This window comes from Cimex lectularius, unplaced genomic scaffold (genome assembly GCF_000648675.2).
Source record: "Cimex lectularius strain Harlan isolate CLEC.00 unplaced genomic scaffold, Clec_2.1 scaffold47, whole genome shotgun sequence".
NCBI lineage: Eukaryota > Metazoa > Arthropoda > Insecta > Hemiptera > Cimicidae > Cimex > Cimex lectularius.
The window spans coordinates 236,874-256,696 of record NW_019392686.1 but is presented as its reverse complement, the minus strand read 5'-3'; the positions used below and the strand labels follow the sequence as shown (position 1 = coordinate 256,696).

The 19,823-nt window shown below is 37.4% G+C and overlaps 3 protein-coding genes and 1 long non-coding RNA gene across 4 annotated transcripts; 3 read left to right on the top strand and 1 right to left on the bottom strand.

Annotated features, from left to right (window-relative positions):
- Positions 1-228: 228 nt before the first annotated feature.
- Positions 229-1,136, top strand: LOC106661015. Its single transcript, XM_014384114.1, has 2 exons — positions 229-612; positions 676-1,136. Exons 1-2 carry the CDS (start codon positions 592-594, stop codon positions 1,045-1,047), a joined length of 393 nt encoding a protein of 130 aa, XP_014239600.1. The 5' UTR covers positions 229-591; the 3' UTR covers positions 1,048-1,136.
- Positions 1,137-5,528: 4,392 nt separating this feature from the next.
- LOC106661271 lies at positions 5,529-7,377 on the top strand. Its single transcript, XM_014384560.1, has 2 exons — positions 5,529-5,653; positions 6,914-7,377. Exons 1-2 carry the CDS (start codon positions 5,630-5,632, stop codon positions 7,265-7,267), a joined length of 378 nt encoding a protein of 125 aa, XP_014240046.1. The 5' UTR covers positions 5,529-5,629; the 3' UTR covers positions 7,268-7,377.
- A 2,748-nt stretch (positions 7,378-10,125) lies between these two features.
- LOC106661205 (AFG3-like protein 2) lies at positions 10,126-17,267 on the top strand. Its single transcript, XM_014384462.1, has 10 exons — positions 10,126-10,424; positions 13,756-13,882; positions 13,950-14,068; positions 14,137-14,258; positions 14,315-14,468; positions 14,536-14,763; positions 14,823-15,049; positions 15,104-15,304; positions 16,720-16,914; positions 16,974-17,267. Exons 1-10 carry the CDS (start codon positions 10,328-10,330, stop codon positions 17,202-17,204), a joined length of 1,701 nt encoding a protein of 566 aa, XP_014239948.1. The 5' UTR covers positions 10,126-10,327; the 3' UTR covers positions 17,205-17,267.
- On the bottom strand, positions 10,167-10,687 carry LOC106661206. The gene is made up of 2 exons (XR_001339642.1): positions 10,538-10,687; positions 10,167-10,455 (listed from the first exon to the last, which is right to left on the bottom strand). It is a non-coding gene; the product is annotated as an uncharacterized LOC106661206 (long non-coding RNA).
- Positions 17,268-19,823: the final 2,556 nt, after the last annotated feature.

Sequence of the window (19,823 nt, the reverse complement as noted above, 5' to 3'; positions counted from 1 at the left end):
CAGTGGTCCAACAGACGACCCTACATATAACGAAACTTGAATTGGAAAATCAACCATACCTGCATTTCCAAATGAATGAAATGAAAAATGAAACATGAAAATTTCAAACATAAATGAACGCATTATATTTAGTGTTCTATTGGCCGAATTACTTCTGCCAATTAATTAATCTTTTTATGTAAGGTTTTGGTTGAAATGACAAAGTTAGTGTCACGAGCGGTTTCGAGCCCACGACCTTCGGCTAAATACGTCCTCATTTGTCCCCGAGAATCTTGATTACACGACATTTGAAAAATGACAAAAAGGAGAAAAAATCGCAAATTCTTAATATTTAGTAAAAAATTATTATTGAAAAAGTTTGTTAAATAATAAAAATAATAAACAAATGTAGTCAAACTGCGAAAAGTGGATTTTGTTGAGAAAATCTATGTTCAAAACAATATGTAGTTTAGCTTAATTTTTTTAATAAAAAACCATGTGATCAATTTGATCGTCATTTGTCATTCTTACCAAGATCCAGTTCATTACACAAGCTCACGTCAACAAGTACACGACCTCACCCGACATACCAAGGAAGGCATAATAGGCAAAATGGCTCTTGCCTCTTTAAAAGTAAGTACTTATATATTATATTTTTCACGATTATAAATATATTTTAATAATAATTTATTTAAGGCACTTGGCGAATCCATAGCAAGGAACTTAAACCACACTGCTGAATCCGTGCTCCAGAAATGCGAGCTCATCGTGTTAGGACAAGAAGGGAATATGGTCGTGAACGTCCCCGGCATCTCGATGTTGAAGGACAGCTTCCTTCTCGTGTCTGACGACTGCAAGAAGCTGGAGAGCAAGATGAAGAGAAGCGGGCCGATTTGTAAAGCCGCGGACCTGAGGCCCAAAGTCCTCCCTCCTTACACGTACGGCTACTGCAAGGAGAAAGAGCCCGAACCCCTAATGTCCTGCCCACCGAAAATCAAGAAACGGGGCAGAGGACCTTGCTGCCATAACGATGTGAAACAAACAAAGGGAGGATGCAGAAACAACTAAACCCTGAAGGATTCAAACGTGATGATATAAAAGATGATGTAAAGGTCACAAACTAATTGCCTTCAAAATAAATGTTTTCCCTTGTCAAATTGAGTTTTATTCTTTCAGATAAAGTGAATGTAGAAAAAAAAACAGCACAGTTGAGTATCATAGAACATATGTATTTTGACCAAAACATATTACAACGGTTTTTATTTTATTCAAAAGTTATTCTTAACCATTCATTGTTGTCGAGAGTTTAAAATATTTAAAAAAATAAGCTGGAATAAATCATTCTTTACTTAAGCTAACGATTTTAACTACATATGTTAAATGATAGTGGATTAATCAAATGTTCTATGCGAATTTTTAGGAACGTTTTTAATTTGTATATCTTATTAACATGACGATGTTTAACTCCATTAATATGATATTTTAACATATATTTTGTTAATTTGGATTTTCTTTTTTAATACAGGCCTTTATTTCAAAGAATTTGTTTGTGGCTTTGTACTGGAGTACATCTAACTATTACTTGAAATTGACAAATCGTTTAATCTTTTATCCTCATATCTACCTGTATATAGATGGATAAAACGTAGTGTACGGTATACTGCGTCCTTTGTGAGCTACTGTATCCCCCTGTAGTCCCCTTTATCAAGGGACTTGATTAGTTGGCTCCGTCTCCGTGGTTGAATTTCTTCTACGTTCTTGTACATCCCAAAACACTTCCTCCTGCGGGCGAATGTGGCACCACAGTTCGTTAGTAGGTGTGTTGATGTTCACTCTGGTTCTTTACAGAATCTGCATGTGGTAGATTATACCTGGTCTTCATAAGATATCCATTCATTCTGCTGTGCCCAGCTAAGAATCCGGTTAGGATTCGCAGTTGTTTTCTAGCTTTCTTTAATGCATTCTATTGGTTCTTTTCCTCCAAACTTTGCTTGAAGGTTCTTAGATCGTTAATGTTCAATGAGCGAATTTCACTGTTTCCTGATTTTCATTTCGTCCCTTTGTCTGAGATACTCATTGATGATGTGAATTCCTATGCCATAAAATTGGTCTTACAGCCCTTTGGCACGGATGTCTGCCCTCGTTGCCTTGCCTGCATGTTTATCTGTCCTGATAGATATTTTTTTTTCTACCCTTTGCTCAGGTGGAACGAGGTGCACTCTCGATTGCATAGACTTCAGCCTGGAAGATACCGGTGGTCCCATGGGTTCTGAGTATGTGGTTTCGGGACCGAATACTCTTTCCCACGTACCGGGAAAGGAAGGGTTTCTCTTTCTTTCTCATTCTTTTTGCGTACTTACGTTTGTTTGGAAATTTTTTTAAATTCAACCATCTGCCTACGTCGGGTCTTGGAGCCACGAGTATGGATCTTCTTTAATTAGGTTGTTTATATCGCTTCGTTGTAGTTTTAGTCCTGTTGGAGGTTTCTCTTTGATTGGATTGATGATAGTTTTTTTGTGCTGTCATTATCGTATGGTGAGGCGTGGTTAATCCCAATATTTCCTCCATACCAGCTGTGGGACATGTTCTCGTCGCACCCATTTGACAAACTCATGCGAGTTTCTGTGTTTTCATGAGATCTCTCTGTTTGATTTTCTGCTCGACTTTATTGGCCTAGGCTATTGCGTCTTAGGTGAGGACCACCATCGTGGTTTACAACCAGTTCTACTCTGCTATTCTTGTGCGCACCATCAAAGCTCCTATCGCTTTCTTGATAGTGGTACCGATATGGTCCTTAAATGCCAGCGTTTTGTCTACCTGGTTGTTTGGTTTCTTTTTTTCATTTTTCTCACATATTCGGTTTTATCGGCCTCATTGTTTCAATTTTCTTCTGTGTGTAAAATAAGTTGTATTCCTATGTTAATCCGTAGTCCAGCGGTGCTACACCATTCGGCAGGCCGTCCACTGGAGCCGTTGCACGGCCGAATAGGGCAGGGTGATCCAAAAGCGAAGAAACGGATGAGCACGCGTCCATTAGAACCAATTCGTTCGGTCGTGTTGGGCCGAAGCACTTTCCGATCCAAATAAAGTTGGATTTTCCAGGCCTATTCGGCCGAATGGTTACTTCGACTTCAACTGTCAACCACGTGACATCAAACGCTCATCATTGTTTAACGCCGTTCTTTTTGCTTACCTTTTCGTTTCCTTTTCATTTCGATGGATTGCGAAATATTGATAAGTGCGGTTGTGGAGCAGGCTCTTGGGACATGCGTGATCCACTCAATCATCGGAGAGATGTACAGCGTAAGCTGTGGTCAAGGATAGCTTTAGAAATGGGACTTCCAATATTTTTGTTTATTTCTTCCATTCCATTTGTTCATTCCAGTAGCACAAATCTTCTACATCCATTTGGGCTGTGTCGTAAACTGACGAAAATCGGCTACAGCGGACGACGGCGTTCGGCTATATTGGTCGTCCGTTTGGTCAAATAGTTCGGCTGTTGAACGGCCGTCGTAGTTCGGTTCCAATGGACGAGCTGCCGTAATTTTTAGCTTTTCTTGGATTATGTCCCAGAGTTTTACTTCGAATTTTCCTCTGGCTATCAGTACTATGTTGTCCGCATAGCTCTGGCCCTTTATCCAAAGTGTTCCAAAGTAGATGTGATCCAAAGGTGAGTTAGTAGTGTCATTGTCTCAGCTTTACTGGTTCTTTTCTATTTCTCTAATCCATTCTTATCTTCCTAAATGCGCATATTCATCAATCTTAAATATATACCAGTCTATCAACTAGTCGACTCATTCTGCCATTATCCGTCTAAATAAAATCAGTAATATAAAATATTTTCAATTATCAATCATCAAGTCTAGCTGTATAGTGTAGGGAATCCTATAAGCTCAACTCTGTGCACGTCTTACATAGACACGTACAAAGAACCTTGAGAATCTCTAACTACCTCAAGTTTTTGTAGTCCGGGTTCAGACCTCGTCTATCTTGCCGCTGAAATTAGGCTCAATCACGGTTATTCTTGAATACTTGAGTACTTTACGCCCCTTTCTGATAACTATTCCAATTGAGAGTCTAAAAGTACTCAGTAATCAGACATCGGCTCTCTCATATTAAACATTCACACTGCGAAATACATTCATTCTCAATATAAACAAAAAAGAAAAAATGCGAAATATCTATGAAGTACATATAATAAAACAGCCCTATTTCCTCCAAAAAACTGAAGTAGAATTCCAAATATTTGCTATTCTTGCTCAAAATCAATTATCATATTGGGTCGCATTCCTACACGCTTTCTATAAGGAGCCAGGAATGACAGCGTTCAATTACCTGAAACACATGGAGCAAACTTTTTCTACATGCCAGACACGTACACGGACTTTGACTCAAATGTAGCTGTTCGTGAATCAACCTCTATAGGTTATTCTTAGCCGAGTGAGGATGATACCTTCTTCGATCTAGGCTCTCCGAAGGTTACCTATGTCCGGAATCTTGTGACATTAAAGCTTTCTTTCGATCTGACACATCGACGGTTTTATTACCTTTTAATAATGTTTATAATCGTATTTTTAGCATCCGAGAGCCGGATCGAGGTGGCTACGACCACAATTACGAGAGTCAAGGGTGATGCATGAATACCGAGGACTCCTCGACCCTCATTTAGTAAATGGTATGTAAATAAGGTAGGAAGGAGTGAGAGTGTGAGTAAGGTTCAAACACTGATTGCGTTGGAGACTGAACCTCAACCCAATATGCGCATATGTGTGCGTTGTTCAGCTTATATAAATCAATGTATATGTTATGTATATGTTATATTATCTATGTATATGTTATGAACATTAGAAACTGTTCCTGCTTGTCCTATTTTTAGAATTTTGGAATTCACAAGTAAAGGGTTGTAAGAAACTGTTCTCTGAAAACGGAAACAATCAGTATTTAAACGGATTCTAAAATATATTTCCTTTTGTATCACAATCATCATTCACAAGAAATTCATGCACAATTACACAGAATACAAACACTTTGAGTGAGTAGAAATACTTTGATTGAATATAAAAAATATATTTTGCATTGTACAAATTCACTTTTTTTCCACATTCTGTATGTATTTGTGTGTCAATCCCAGGCCTTGAAGATGATCTCGATAAAGATCGAAACGTGACACGATAAAGAAAATGTTTTTCTGAAACCCACATCACACCAGACTGCATCTGGCGATTTTTGAATAATTATCGATTAACGGTCACTAACCACCATACATTCACAAGAAAGGTATTCTAATGCGTGTCGAATACAACTATTACACTCCGGTAGTTGAATCTTGTGATCAACTGTTTATCTGATTCAACCGGTTCAGAACATACATTTCAATTAATCACATATAATTCCGAGGTTATACTAGATATGATACGGATGATTTATCGCTTCATCAAAAGTTACAAGCGGTGAAAAGTTCACAAATTTCCGCATAGACATTTCATCCGAATTTTTCTTATGAATTGAAAATAAATTCTTTACTGAACATGTGTTTTTATTGTATTTGTTCTATTGTTTGAACATGTGAAATAAATAATTTTCTCATTGTTCATCCAGCAAGGTACGAGTCAAGACGCAAGTTTTATAAACATTTTAAACAAGCAACATAATGGCATTGTTACAATCACTTAAGGTACGTTGAAAGATTTTATCAGTTTAGAACAGGTCTAAAATTCATTTATTCAATAAATTCAAAAATCTTTTTATAAATAATTTCCACAAATTTTTAATAATAAGCGGCCACACATGCGAGTGCACACGAAGGGGGAGAGAGAGAGAGATAAAAGGAGAGAGAGAGTGAGAGTTATGAAATAGTAGCATTTGTACATAAATAGTGAGAAAGAGTAATAATCAAAGAGAGCAAGCGAGAAATAGAGAGAGAGAGGACTGAAGTGGAAGTATTTGTACGTAAATAGGGAGAAAGAGAGAAAGAAAGAGAATCAGCGAAAGAAAGCGAGAAAGAGAGAGAAGGAGAGAGAGAGAGAGAGAGAGAGACAGACAGAGAGAGACAGAAAGGGAGAGAGAGAGAGAGAGAGAGAGAGAGAGAGAGAGAGAGAGAGAGAGTGAGAGAGAGAGAAAGGGAGAGAGAGAGGGGGGGGAAAGAGAGAGAAACAGACAGACACACAGGTAAAGAAAAAAAGATAGAGATACATACAAAAAGTGAGTGGGGGAGAAAAAGAGAAAAAAGACACGCAGGCAGAGAAATAATAGAGAGAGACATACAAAGAGTGAGTGGAAGAGAGAGAATGAGAGAGAAACAGACAGACAGGTGGAGAAAGAAAGAGAGAGAGGCGTACAAAGAGTGAGTGGGAGAAAGAGAGAGTGAGAAAGAAACAGATAGACAGACAGGCAGAGAAACAATAGAGAGAAACATTCTAAGAGGGAGTGGGAGAGAGAGAGAGAGAGAGAGAGAGAGAGAGAGAGAGAGAGAGAGAGAGAGTGAGGAAGAAGATTTCGTACATAAATAGTGGGAAAGAGATCAGAGAGCAAGGGAGTGAGAGAGAGAGATAGAGACAGACAGACAGACAGACCGACAGACAGACAGTCAGACAGAGAGGGAGAGAGGGAGAGAGAGAGAGGAAGAAGAATTCGGACATAAATAGTGGGGAAAATATCGGAGAGCAAGAGAGAGAGAGAGAGAGAGAGAGAGAGAGAGAGAGAGAGAGAGAGAGTGAGACCTTATGTTTAAACATTAACGAAAGCATTGAGTAAAAGAATTTAGTAAAAAAGTACTAGTATTGAATGGGAAAATCCTGTTGCTAATTAAATATTGGCTTTTTTCTATTTTGGCACAACAAAATACTTGTTTCTCCTTTTCTAAAGAAAGTTAGGAAGAAATTGTCAGGTATCTTCAAAACATGTGTAATCCACTTTATATTTGTTGTCATTGCAGGCTGTAGTTGAAAAATTGGCCCAACGCACTGAAGGTAAATTCCTCCAGTTGATGGAAAGCATCCAAACTTGCCCAGCTGCCGAGATCCAGCCGGCGCTGAGTTTGCCCGGTTCCCATCTATCCGACGGGATCGTCTGGTCGCAGGACGCCGGTTGCAGGCGTGTCGAAGACAGGATGAAAGTAGGGCCGATATGCAGAAGGCCCGATTACAGAAGAAGGCCCATCCCGCCCTTCGAGTACGGCTACTGCAAGGAAGAAGAAGAAGAACTGCCCACTTTCTGCCCACCGCGCAGGAGGAGAAAGAGCGACCCCAGCTCTTGTTGCAACCAGATCGACGGCAACTCGTGCGATTAGATAAATTATATGAAAAAAGTGATGACCATTGCAGAAAAAAGAGCCCCAAAACATTTCAAATGTTTTTCTATACGATATGAAAAATAAAAAAATGTTGTCTTGTTTAAAAACGGTTTTCTCTTCTATCTTAACATGGACGCATCAAATTTATAATTTTTAGTCAAATATTTTTTAACTTATGTTGTATTTAGTTGCGCATATTTTATCGGTGTACAGCCCAAGGTAATTGTGATGTGCAAATTTGTTACAATTTGAATTTGAAATTATAATTCCATAGTAATGATGAAGTGGATATATTACTCAATGATTTGTCGAAGGAGCTCAGTGTTTTCAGTTTTTTTCTTTCTTCTCTATTTACTTCGAAAAGTTATTTTTTTACATAAAATATTTTATGTTAGAATAAACTGATTTTGCCTTGCTGAAGAGAACGCCAGCAGAAGCTAATTAGTTTTTAGGTAATCAAAATTATTCTGATAAGTTATCATATCTTAAATTACAAATAAGACGTGCCTAGAAAAAGGCAAATAATTCACTCTCTATCTTTTACTAATCTTCTATAATTTAATTAAGATCGTTTTAAACCGGTATGTGAGTCCTAGTAATTTTGATTTTATTCGAATCTATAAATCAACGTTGGAATATGGTAGATGCAAATGTAAGATAAAGATAAGAGATTACGTGATGAGATAGTACGTAGAAATTTGTTAGTTAAGACGCGAATTAGTAGGTCGGTCGACCCCGGTGAGATCTTAATCGGCCCACTTGTTTGTGTATTTAACCGATGTTGAAAATTTTTCGTAACCCGTGCCTCGAAAATATTCGGTCCGTTGGCCGCGCGAGCACGTCGGATTTTAAATTATGAAAACGGGATTTGGAACAATTCCAGTTTTTATAACTTTAAAAGCTTTAAAACTGATAAGGGCTGGATGCTGAGGATTCCGGGTCGCCGGGAATTGTGAGTTTTGATTTGAAAATATACTGTTCGCATGTGGTCATTAACATTCTTTGAAAGAGTGTCCGCCGGGCAAATCAAAGGTTCCGCCGATTTCACAGCTTGTTTATCACCCTCACCGACGCCCAGAGCAAGCGGTCAATTTTATTAAATTTATTCCGATTTCGACTTTCCTTTATTATTTAATATAATTCCGATCCGATGCCCTTTTGGAAAAATGCCAAGGATTAGGGCGAGAACTTTAGTTCAAAGTGTTTGATACGAAGAAGAATTTGATGTCAGAAACCTACGAGATGACTCTTTCCAGTAGATTTTAATCTACTTTTTCTCCAGTTCGTGGCAGCTTGATCATCGGCCAGTTCAGAACAACATAATATAATATTTTTCAACATTTTTAAAACTCCAAGTAGAACTTACTTACATCACTACCATTTTTAGCTGAATGTGCTATTCAAATCGCACTCACTCACCTTTCAAAATTTATTTGCAATATTTAATTAATGAAACAATATTCTCTAATAGTTTCCATAGTATAAATATAAGATATTTTTCTCAGTTAATACCACTGCATTTGGCAAAATCATTCTTACTGAATTTGTTTATTACGAATAGTATATTATACCTATAATGAGTTACTCTCAAAGATAAAAATTTAACAAAATTGAATGAATCTAAACTAATGTATAAGAATCAATTATTAGAAAAGTAAAAATACAATAAACTTTTGTAAACAAAAATGTGGCAGTGATTCTCTCTCTCTCTCTCTCTCTCTCTCTCTCTCTCTCTCTCTCTCTCTCTCTCCGTCTCGCAAGCTCACGCTCGCACACTTGTTCTCGTTTTCTGTTTCTTTCATTTCCCCTTTATTTATCTGTATCCCTTTTTCTCCCTCTCTCAATTTATTAGTATATTTTAATCATACTTTTTCCTTTTTTTCATTCTCTCTGATAATCAATTAGAATTTTCATCTTCTTTTAACTACCTCACTTTATCTATTTTTTCTCTTTCTTCTCCTTTTTTAGCACTCTTTCTAGCTTTCCTTTTTCAGTCACTATCATCTTCACTTTTTCATTCTCTGTCTGTCTGTCTGTATGTCTACTCTCTCTCTCTCTCTCTCTCTCTCTCTCTCTCTCTCTCTCTCTCTCTCTTTCTCTCTCTCTCTCTCTCGCACACACACGTGTTCTCGTTTTCTGTTTCTTTCATTTCCCTTTTATTTATCTGTATCTATTTTTCCCCCTTTTCTCAATTTATTTGTATATTCTCATCTTACTTTTTTTCATTCTTTCGGATAATCAATTTTAATCTTTATCTTCTTTTATCTACCTCGCTTTATCTTTTTTTCTTTCTTCATCTTTTTTGGCTCTGTTTCTACCTTCCTTTTTCAGTCACAATCGCCGTCACTTTTTCTTTCTATGTCTCTCTCTCTCTCTCTCTCTCTCTCTCTCTCTCTCTCTCTCTCTCTCTCTCACTCACTCACTCACTCACTCACTCTCTCGCCCTCTTTCATACTTTATCCCCTCCTTTTATTTCTATCATTTCCTCATAATTTTTCTCTATATTCCTTTCACTCTCCCCTCTCTATCTTTTGTAATGCAGAAACAACCTATAAATCTCTTATGTATTTCAAATAGTAATCAGTTTTGTTGAACTTCAGATTTATATTGAATAAATACTAAAAATAGTTTGAAATAATTTGTAATAGTAATAATATTTGGTAATAATTTAACAACTATTTCAACTCTTTCATATTAACGAGCGCATGTTCTTCTTTATTTGCCTAATAATAATTTTCTATGTAGAAAGAAAATAGCTATTTCCCATTGTCACTTTTTAACAGAAATAACAAATCGGACAATGTTTTGATCATAAATTTATACGTATTTATATTTGTAATTTTTTATCAGTCAAAAAAACCCATATGATCCACTTGTTAGAAAACAGACGTTCCAATATGTTTTAATTTGTTTTAAATTTCTTTTATTTAATTTCAGTCAGCAAATTCAAAATTCCACTGATTGAAGATATATCCCAATCGGGAGCCGGTAATTCCTTGGCTTCATCGTCGGCAGTGTGGGTCCGCCCGACGAAGTTCAGACATCGCTCCAACGAAAATGGGCAACGGACGGCCAGATTACCTCCCGCTGATATATCGTGGGCAAATTGAAGGTACCACCCTCAGCAGCATCATCCCCACGATGATCGTCATCGGTATGCAATTTTCATCAGCATATTTTCTCTGCTATTTCACCATCCCAACAGAAAGAAATGCGAATAAAAGCTCACCCCCTTACTAAGTTAATACATCTTATTTAATTACTTACCAAGTTTCACGTAGGTTCTACCACTTAAAAATAGAAATTTTGTTTCATTACAATATTCAAGCAAACTTAAAAGATAGTATTATCGAAACAATGTAGCCAAACTGGGTGGATCATTTTCAAAAATCAGATGACCAACATTTATGTGCCATCCATAAGTCCACTAAATCATATGAGACAATTATTTTATATTGAATGTTCTTAATCAATGTCACGTAGGATATAGAGGAATAAGTTAACTATCCACCAGTCGAACAATAAAATGTATATCCATTACTTTTTGTTATGTTCTTCAGTTAAATAGCCTGAACATATAATCAACTTTAGGTTAGGGATGTTAAGAAATTTTCACCTCAGCTAGCGTTATTCCAGATCACAAATTTGGGTTCCATAATTACTATACAATACATCAAAAGTATCGACGTCATCTTAGCACATCAGTTTGACCCTGGAGGCTGGTCTGTCTCCCAGGCTTTCGATCTTGTATCTAGGAAGTGGGAGTATTCCATATGCACTGCAGCCTTTTGGTTAATTGTATCTTTCCTTACGCCCTGGTTCAGTTCAATGGACTTGGTCCTTCTCTTAAGATGGGTTGTCTTTGACTATCAACGCTGTAATTACTTAAATTCACTATTTTTCGTGGTCCGCTTGACCAATTAATATCATTCAGTTAATTAAGGTTTTTAGTTGAGATAAAAAAGTCAGCGTCACGAGCGGGATTCGAACCCTGCCATTTTTATCTCAACTAAAAACCTCAATTAATTGAATGATATTAATTGGTCAAGCGGAACACGAAAATAGTGAATTTAATGAATTAAAATGAAGTATACACGATATTTTAAAAATGACAAAAAGGAGGGAAAATTCAAAAGGTGGGGTTGAGATGGAAAGTTAGTCCCCGAGAGGTTCGAAGCCACGATTACTCAAGTGGTAGAGTAGCGGCGTATTTAGCCGAAGATCGTGGGTTCGAATCCCGCTCGTGACACTGACATTGTTATCTCAACTAAAAACCTTAATTAATTGCTGTAATTACATTTCCGTGGTTGTATTCTTGGTACCAAGATTATGGTTCTATTAACTGATTGCTTTGCAATCGAACAAAATATGAGTAGCACTTTCTTCTTTTTCATTGCTTAATCTACAATTGGTTATATCATTAAATATATTCATGTTGTGTAGATGTTCTCTTTTCAGATGCCATTGGTCTTTACATATCCTTATGATTCCCTGAGGTTTAATCGGTCCAACTGCAATGTGTTTTATTCTCTAAATTCACTAATTTCGTGGTCCGCTTGACCAATTAATGCTCTAAAATTAATTAAGGTTTGTAGTTGAGATGAAAAAAAGTTAATGGTACGAGAGGGATTCGAACCCACGACCTTCGGCTAGATACGCCGCTGCTCTACCACCTGAGCTATCGTGACCTCGATCCACTCGGACATCAACTCCCCATCTCAACCCCACCTTATGAGCTCCATTTTTCAAATGTCGTGTAATCGGGTTGGATTCTCGACGACAAATGAAATGGCCACGGAGAGCTTTAGTGAAGTGTACTTCATTTTAATTCATTAAACTCACTAATTTCGTTGTCCGCTTGACCAATTCATACTTTACAATTAATTGAGGTTTTTAGTTGAGATGAAAAAAAGTTAATGGCACGTTAAAGGTCACGATAGCTCAGGTGGTAGAGCAGCGGCGTATCTAGCCGAAGGTCGAGGGTTCGAATCCCTCTCGTGCCATTAACTTTTTTTCATCTCAACTAAAAACCTTTATTAATTGTAAATGTGTTTTATGTTTGCCAGTTTTGATGAGGTTTTTTAATCATGATTATACTGTATCTGGAGTGTTTCTACTTCTCCTTTCGTTTTATGAGCAGTCTTATAAGTTTTCTGAGGATTTTGTATCCCTTGTGTGGGTTCTCGTCCCTTTTAAAGATTACAGTTCATTCTCTGGACAGTTTGCGTGATTGTTCCTTGCTCAGGACTCCTTGGGTGTTCAATATATATTAATTATTATCATACTATTTATGTAGTACCAAACATTAACCTATCTCCGTTCCATTGCATCCTCTCTGGCGTTCATCAAGAGAGTTTCGTAGATCCGTTATTTGACATCCCTCAACACTCGATCACACTGCTCTTACATTTGTTTACGATCGTCCAAGCAAGCCTCAGCCATATGAGTTCAATCCCTCCAAGATCTACTTACTTTAAATCCGTACATGAAAAATAAAACAAATGAAGATATATTCCAAAATACTCCTATCCATTTATTTAATTCAATTTCCTATTTCTACACCATTGCGTTAATGACAAGTTTAACAAGGAATTCAACAGGGAATATACTTTATGCAATTCTTCTTGCTCCAATACGGACTTTCCAGTCTTTAAGTCCACATATCCTTTATGGGATGGCTTAAAAATCAAACGGTAGCAGGCTCCTAACTCCTCCTCACTATTTGTTCACTCAGACATCTACATTCATTATGCTCCTGATTCAGCAACATCCCAATACCTCAAATTATCTCTTCACTCCAACTTTCTCATTCGAGTCTTACCCTTCCTACCAATCCTCCTAGAATAGTGAGAGAGACGTCGCTAGCCTCGCGACAAGCCGTACACATGAACCACGACCTTTCGCCTCTATAAAGCTAATTAATGTCACAGATGGGTGGTTCTCATTCACGTTGAACAAGCTGCTCCCCCGCTTGAGGTTATGCCATACCGTACTTGGACACCTGATTTTAGGTCAAACACCGCGCAGGTGTATCGCTTGTTGAGAAAGGTCGTTCAGCATGTCACATTTGGTCGAGGAGTGCCAGGCCTAATCCTCTTATAGGGAGCAAGTAGGCATGGCACCCGATATAAAACCGTACTTGAGTAGATCAGGTTGTTGGGTCCTCTGTTTCGATTTTTAAGAGTAAGCCGGGTGTTCCCCAATATATAACCTGTAAATATGGCATGTATCAATTATGTATGGTGTATATTTGTGTTGTACAGTTTTTTGTAAGTGGAGGAGGTTCTACGGCGGAATATTGAGTACTCACGAATACTCGAGTATATATATCATAACTTTATAGCTTAACTGTGCATATTTGGATTTTACTTCTCGTGTTGACTCGCTTCTTTATATCTGACATTATTCCTCTCGTTTGTTTATTAAATCTTTTCTTAAATAACAATACAATTTTATTTAAAATTGGCGAATATTGTTGATTTCAGGTTTCTTATTTTTAATCTTGAAACGATCGAATGATGGTGATGGAAGGCGTTTACGGGGGAGAGGGCTTCTAGGGCTCAATTCCATTGCAACAATTGTTAATTCCGACGAGATTACAGTGAGATTCAAGTAAGTACTTTTGAAAAAGTCTTGTACTTTTTGTCTAAGAATAATTCGATTTGTCTTATTTAAACAGAGACGTTGCGGGGTGCGAAGAAGCGAAAATAGAAATAATGGAGTTCATAAATTTTTTAAAACATCCCGAACAATACATTCAACTTGGTGCTAAAATCCCTAAAGGTGCACTTTTGACCGGTGAGTGAATTTTTAAGGAAAAATATAATCCTTTAATATATTTATTTTAATGATTTATTCTTTGTCAGGACCCCCAGGGACTGGGAAAACCATGATGGCTAAAGCTACAGCAGGGGAGGCCAATGTTCCTTTCATCTTCGCCTCTGGTTCTGAATTCCTCGAATTGTTCGTCGGTGTTGGTCCGTCTAGAGTAAGTCTCTAAATTAGGAAAGAAATTTACAGAATTAAGAGATTGAGTAATTTCAGGTCCGAGATATGTTTTCTATGGCCAGAAAAAACGCTCCTTGTATTTTGTTTATTGATGAAATTGATGCTGTCGGTAAAAAGCGAGGGGGCAGACATTTCGGTGGACATTCAGAACAAGAAAATACATTAAACCAATTACTAGTCGAAATGGACGGTCAGATATATTATCGTTTAATTGTCAGTTAGTATACCTTAATCGCTTTTTAATTGTTCTTTTATAGGTTTTAAACCAAACACAAATGTGGTTGTTTTGGCAGCAACGAATAGAGTCGATGTCCTAGATCAAGCTTTGATGAGGCCAGGTCGATTCGACAGGCAGATTTTTGTACCAGTCCCGGACATAAAAGGAAGAGCTTCCATATTTAAAGTGCACCTGGAGGCTCTGAAAACCGATGCTGATAAAGACATCCTGGCCAGAAAGTTGGCTGCACTCACGCCGGGTTTTACCGGTAAGGTTTTATTATATTTAAAATCATTCCATTGGTTGGCTGAATTTCGTTTTAATCAGGTGCTGATGTGGCGATGTGCTGCAACGAAGCGGCTTTAATAGCAGCACGGGACTTAAACGAATCCATCGCACTTACGCACTTCGAACAGGCCATCGAGAGGGTAGTGGCAGGAATGGAGAAAAAGTCCAACGTGCTTCAGCCGGAAGAGAAGAAAACTGTGGCCTTCCACGAAGCGGGTCATGCCGTGGCCGGCTGGTTTCTGCAACACGCAGAGCCTCTTCTAAAGGTTACAAAAAGCACTTGACCCTTCAAACCAAAACTAACCTTTTTTTAAATCAAGGTATCGATCGTTCCAAGAGGAAAAGGATTAGGCTATTCGCAGTATCTCCCGAAGGAACAATATTTATACTCTAAAGAGCAACTTTTTGACACAATGTGCGTGGCCTTAGGAGGAAGAGTAGCAGAAGAAATCTTCTTCGACAGAATCACAACTGGTGCTCAGGATGATCTTAAGAAAGTGACGAAAAGCGCATATGCTCAGGTAAACCTCATTTTTCGTATACAACCAACCATAAGGGCATAACAGTACTAACCAGTCAGTTACTGATCTTATAACCAACCATCTAACAAACCTCTGCAGAGGTGCGAGAAGGTATACACGAAAAATTAGACCAACACATTACAGACTTCTATTACCTTTATACTTCCATACTTCCCATTTTGATACCTTGAACTACTTATACATCCTAATACTAACATTACATCGTACTCAGACAAGACCGCCGGAACATCCTGCTTTGAAAGGTGTGCGCAAATCGGAAAACTTCACTTGTCCTTAAAAAAATCCCATCTAACAGACCCTTGCTGCAAACCGAGAATACTGAAATTAGACCAATAATTAAGGCAATCCACAGAGTAGCTTTCTAACTCCCATCGTACTCACCTACCTGTATAGCCTAGCACCATCATAAAAATAGACCTAGACGATTTGCAATTTTTTAGTTCGATTCTGATAGATCCAAGACACCTTCAACATCAAAGAACAATTTCATCTTATAAAAGAGTAGTTCACAAAATGGAAACAGAACGAGTAAAGATAAACTCATGGAAGTTATTTGATGATTATAATTATGATAAAAGGAATAAAGGAAGTGTGATTTTTTCCTCAAGCACTGCAGCCTTCTGGCTTATAGTACTTTTGTAGTTGCTTAGTTCAAGGCAATCGGATCGATCCTTCTTTTAAGAAGTACTTGTATACCCGGGAATATCTCTATTGAGCGGATGCTTTGAAGATGTTGTGACCACAACATGGTTAAGGTTAAGAATGGAAACTTTGCTGAGTTTAGTACTCTACCTGTAGCAGTGAGTTTGCTCCAGCCTTTGTGAAGTGCTTGATAAGATTCCTGTGTTTGAGTTTTGTCTACTTATGTCTGTCTGTCTGTCTCTCTCTCTCTCTCTCTCTCTCTCTCTCTCTCTCTCTCTCTCTCTCTCTCTCTCTCCTGTAATTTCTGTAGTGCCTTCATTTGGTTTAGGGGCCATTTATATTCAGATATATGGTATACCATTCCGTTGAATCTGATGACCTCCTGAGTTCCATTCTCAATTGTAATCTGTTGGGATCTAAATGAACTTTCCTAGCTTCCCTTGTATAAATTTTCAAACGGAGGTAGGTTTAGCAGTGTTGCTGGTGCAATTAATTGGGTTGTTTTCTGCTGATGTTTGGTCCTCAAGATTAGTGTAGAATAATATGGATGTTATTACTTCCTATATAAAGGAAGTTAGTTACATAGGGGTATAGTTACACAGCAGACTGACGTGGATGAATTACGAGAAGAGAAACTAAACAGTAAGACCCAACTTTGTACAAAACCAAATCCAAGTGCAAGAAATTCTGCCAATCTTTAATTTGTAATTTGACAGTTGTCATAAAAGCTTGTTTAATGTTCAAAATTGAAGGTTCTTAACTACGGTATGAGTGAAAAATTAGGGACTTTAAGCTTCGAATTGCGGTCGAACGATGACCTTTTTTTCGAGAAACCCTATTCAGAGCAGACGGCTCAACTCGTGGACAACGAAGTGCGTTCGTTGATAGAGAAAGCTCTCCATAAAACAAGAGACCTTTTGAAAGCGCGCAAATCTGAAGTCAAAAAGGTGAAATATTCAAACATAATCTCTGGTATTTTGTTGTATTTACATGCAGAAGTTTTCAGGTTGCTGAGAAGCTTCTGTTGACGGAAGTCTTGTCCAAGGCCGACATGATCGAGTTGCTTGGTGAGAGGCCTTTTCCAGAAAAATCCACTTACGAGCAGTTCGTACAGGGCACCGGCTCACTGGAGGAAAACACATCGCTCCCGATAGGACTCAAAGATTGGAATCAAACGGAAAGAAAAACTCCCAAGGAACGAGAAAGCCCAGAACTTTCATCTACACCGTCCATTTAAGTCTTTCTTCAAATATTTATAACACTATTCGACATAATAAAATGTATACATTACATAAACATATTTTTCATTATCGTTTCTTAGATAATTAACGTGATATGGATGGTCAGGTAATATACAATATGCAAAAACACAGAAATTCGACCTCTACCTAAAAGTAAGTACGTAAACTGGATTCGACAGTTCAGAAATAAGGATCAGTTTAAACAGTTTAAGTTTACTAACAGCTATTTAAAATAAAAATGTAAATGCATATTTATAACAAAAAAACACATCTGAGTAGGTCAACAGGGAAGTTTATAAAACAGGTAATACAGGAAAAAAATGGGCAACCATTATGTTAATTTTGATGTTGCAGTTCTGTGTTGTCAAGATTACTAGTAGATATCTACCATTGATTTGGCAAGAATTAGCGAAAGTAGGCGGGCCACAGATGCTGACTTCGATCAGGCTGTTAATGTTGTTAAGATATGTAGATAAACTTTTATCGTTTGTATTACCATGCTCAGATTTATCCTTGTGAAAAGTGAAAAATCGAAATTCAGTTAGTAAAAGCACAACCGTGTTGGCTTGACGGACGGGCGAATTTTACATATTATCCATATTTAAATTCACGTACCGAGCGGTTTCACCTGCGCCAGTTAAATATGGCGTTGGGCAGCCAGGCATTCACGCGAACGTGCTATATTTCCTCTTACGGCGGTAAAAAAGGTCGTGGGAAGATGGGTCGGAGAGTATGTTACCCGGGACCTATTCCAGGTGATCAATGCACCGCCATCCATCAGGGCGTACTCTACTGGATGAGCTACCACGTTCTCACCGTATCTGCAGCTTTCGTATCTGTCCAACGACAGGGAATTTAATTCAGAATTAACTGCAGACACGAAGAGACAGTCCGTAAGGATGGATTGGAACGTTGTTTGAATTTTTTTTCCTGCCCATTGAAAATTTTATATTTCATATTTATCTACCAAGTCATTTGCTCATTGATAATTTTGTAGATGTTCCGTTTCACATATATGCTAATTAACATTATACTTAATGTTGGCTATACTTAACATGGAAGATAACTCCTAAGCACCAATTATATACCTTTCACTGTACTTCAAATCTATTGCAAATTTTCAAGATTACAGACAGCCGTAAAAATAAACTTCACATCAAATTGAAACAATTTCATGATCTGATTAAATAGTTAAGACAATTGAATATATATTATAACTTTTTTTAAATTTACAACTGCAGAACGAACTACAATGAGCAAATACAGTTTAGATTTAACTTGTGCTTCCCCTTATTTATTTATTTCCTTGGGGCGTTGTTGGGATTAACTCCGCGACACGTGAACTTTTATTTTTGTCTAGTTTATCATGAAACAAAATTTTTGATCAAAAACTCTAGGAAATAGGGTTACGAATAACAGCTCCATTATTTCAAATGGAGGCTCAAAGGCAAGGCTCAAGATATTCATCAATGTACAATTTTGGATAAGTTTTCTGACGCAGAATTTAATGGTGCAAACGATTTTTAATTTGCACCAAATGTTCTCAAGTTCTTCACAAAAAACTATTTTCGAACATTGGAGAAGATTTCGTTTTTACGAAGAACAAAGTTCAAACATAGTTTTCGTGAAGAATCCGAGTCTGCAACGATGATTTCAGAGACGAAAACCATTTCGAAAAATGTACATTTTTGCCCTGTTTTAATAGATAAGCTCCTATTCGTGTCCCGCTAACATATTGAGTTAAATCAGAATCTTCTTAGTGAATGAGAAATTAAATTTTTAAAATAGTTCCGGATTTCCTTCCCACATACTCCCCAATACAAAACTTGTCGGGGGAAAGAATTTAAACTTACCCTGGGTAAATGAAATTTTCTATTATGACAAACAAAGTAGCACTTCATTCATATATTTGTTCATAATAAAAGGAAACACACATTTCTAACGTAATAAATTAAAATTATTGCTAAAACATTGTCAGTAATAATCAGTGTATAGTAGACTGTAAAATAAGGTTTAAAATTAAGAAAATAAACCTACCAAATCTATCTTTGTTTACTTTACCAATAAGACCAATTAGTCCTCACCTGAGCTACCACTCGTTTAAACCAAAAGGGTTTTACTATATGCTCATAACCATGTTATGTGTTTGGTCAAATTGGCTCTGGTCAAACCAATTTGATACTCAGCGTCAAACCGTTTAAAATTGCGTTTTAAGGCTAATCCACTGTTAGTCAGGAATGGTTAACTGTTTCTCAAAATAAAAGATCTGTTTAAATTAGGATCATATACAATTTAATTTTCAATTTCTATGTAATAAAACCGTGAACCTATCTAAGACCAGTGCAAAAGTGGAGGACAAGACTGGATGAAAAATTATACTCAATGTACGTCCACATTGAACAAACAGCCTTGCCAACTACTGTACATCCACAGTAAAGAGATAGCTAGTCAAATACTTTTAGGACCTAACTAGACAACAGGCTGACATGTTTCCACACAAGTCTTAAGGGACAACAACTTAACAGATGGCTTGGGCAACTACAAAGACTTCTAAGAGCGAAATCGTCAAAACTAAACTAATCTGCGACCACTTTGGACATACGAATTGAAACTGT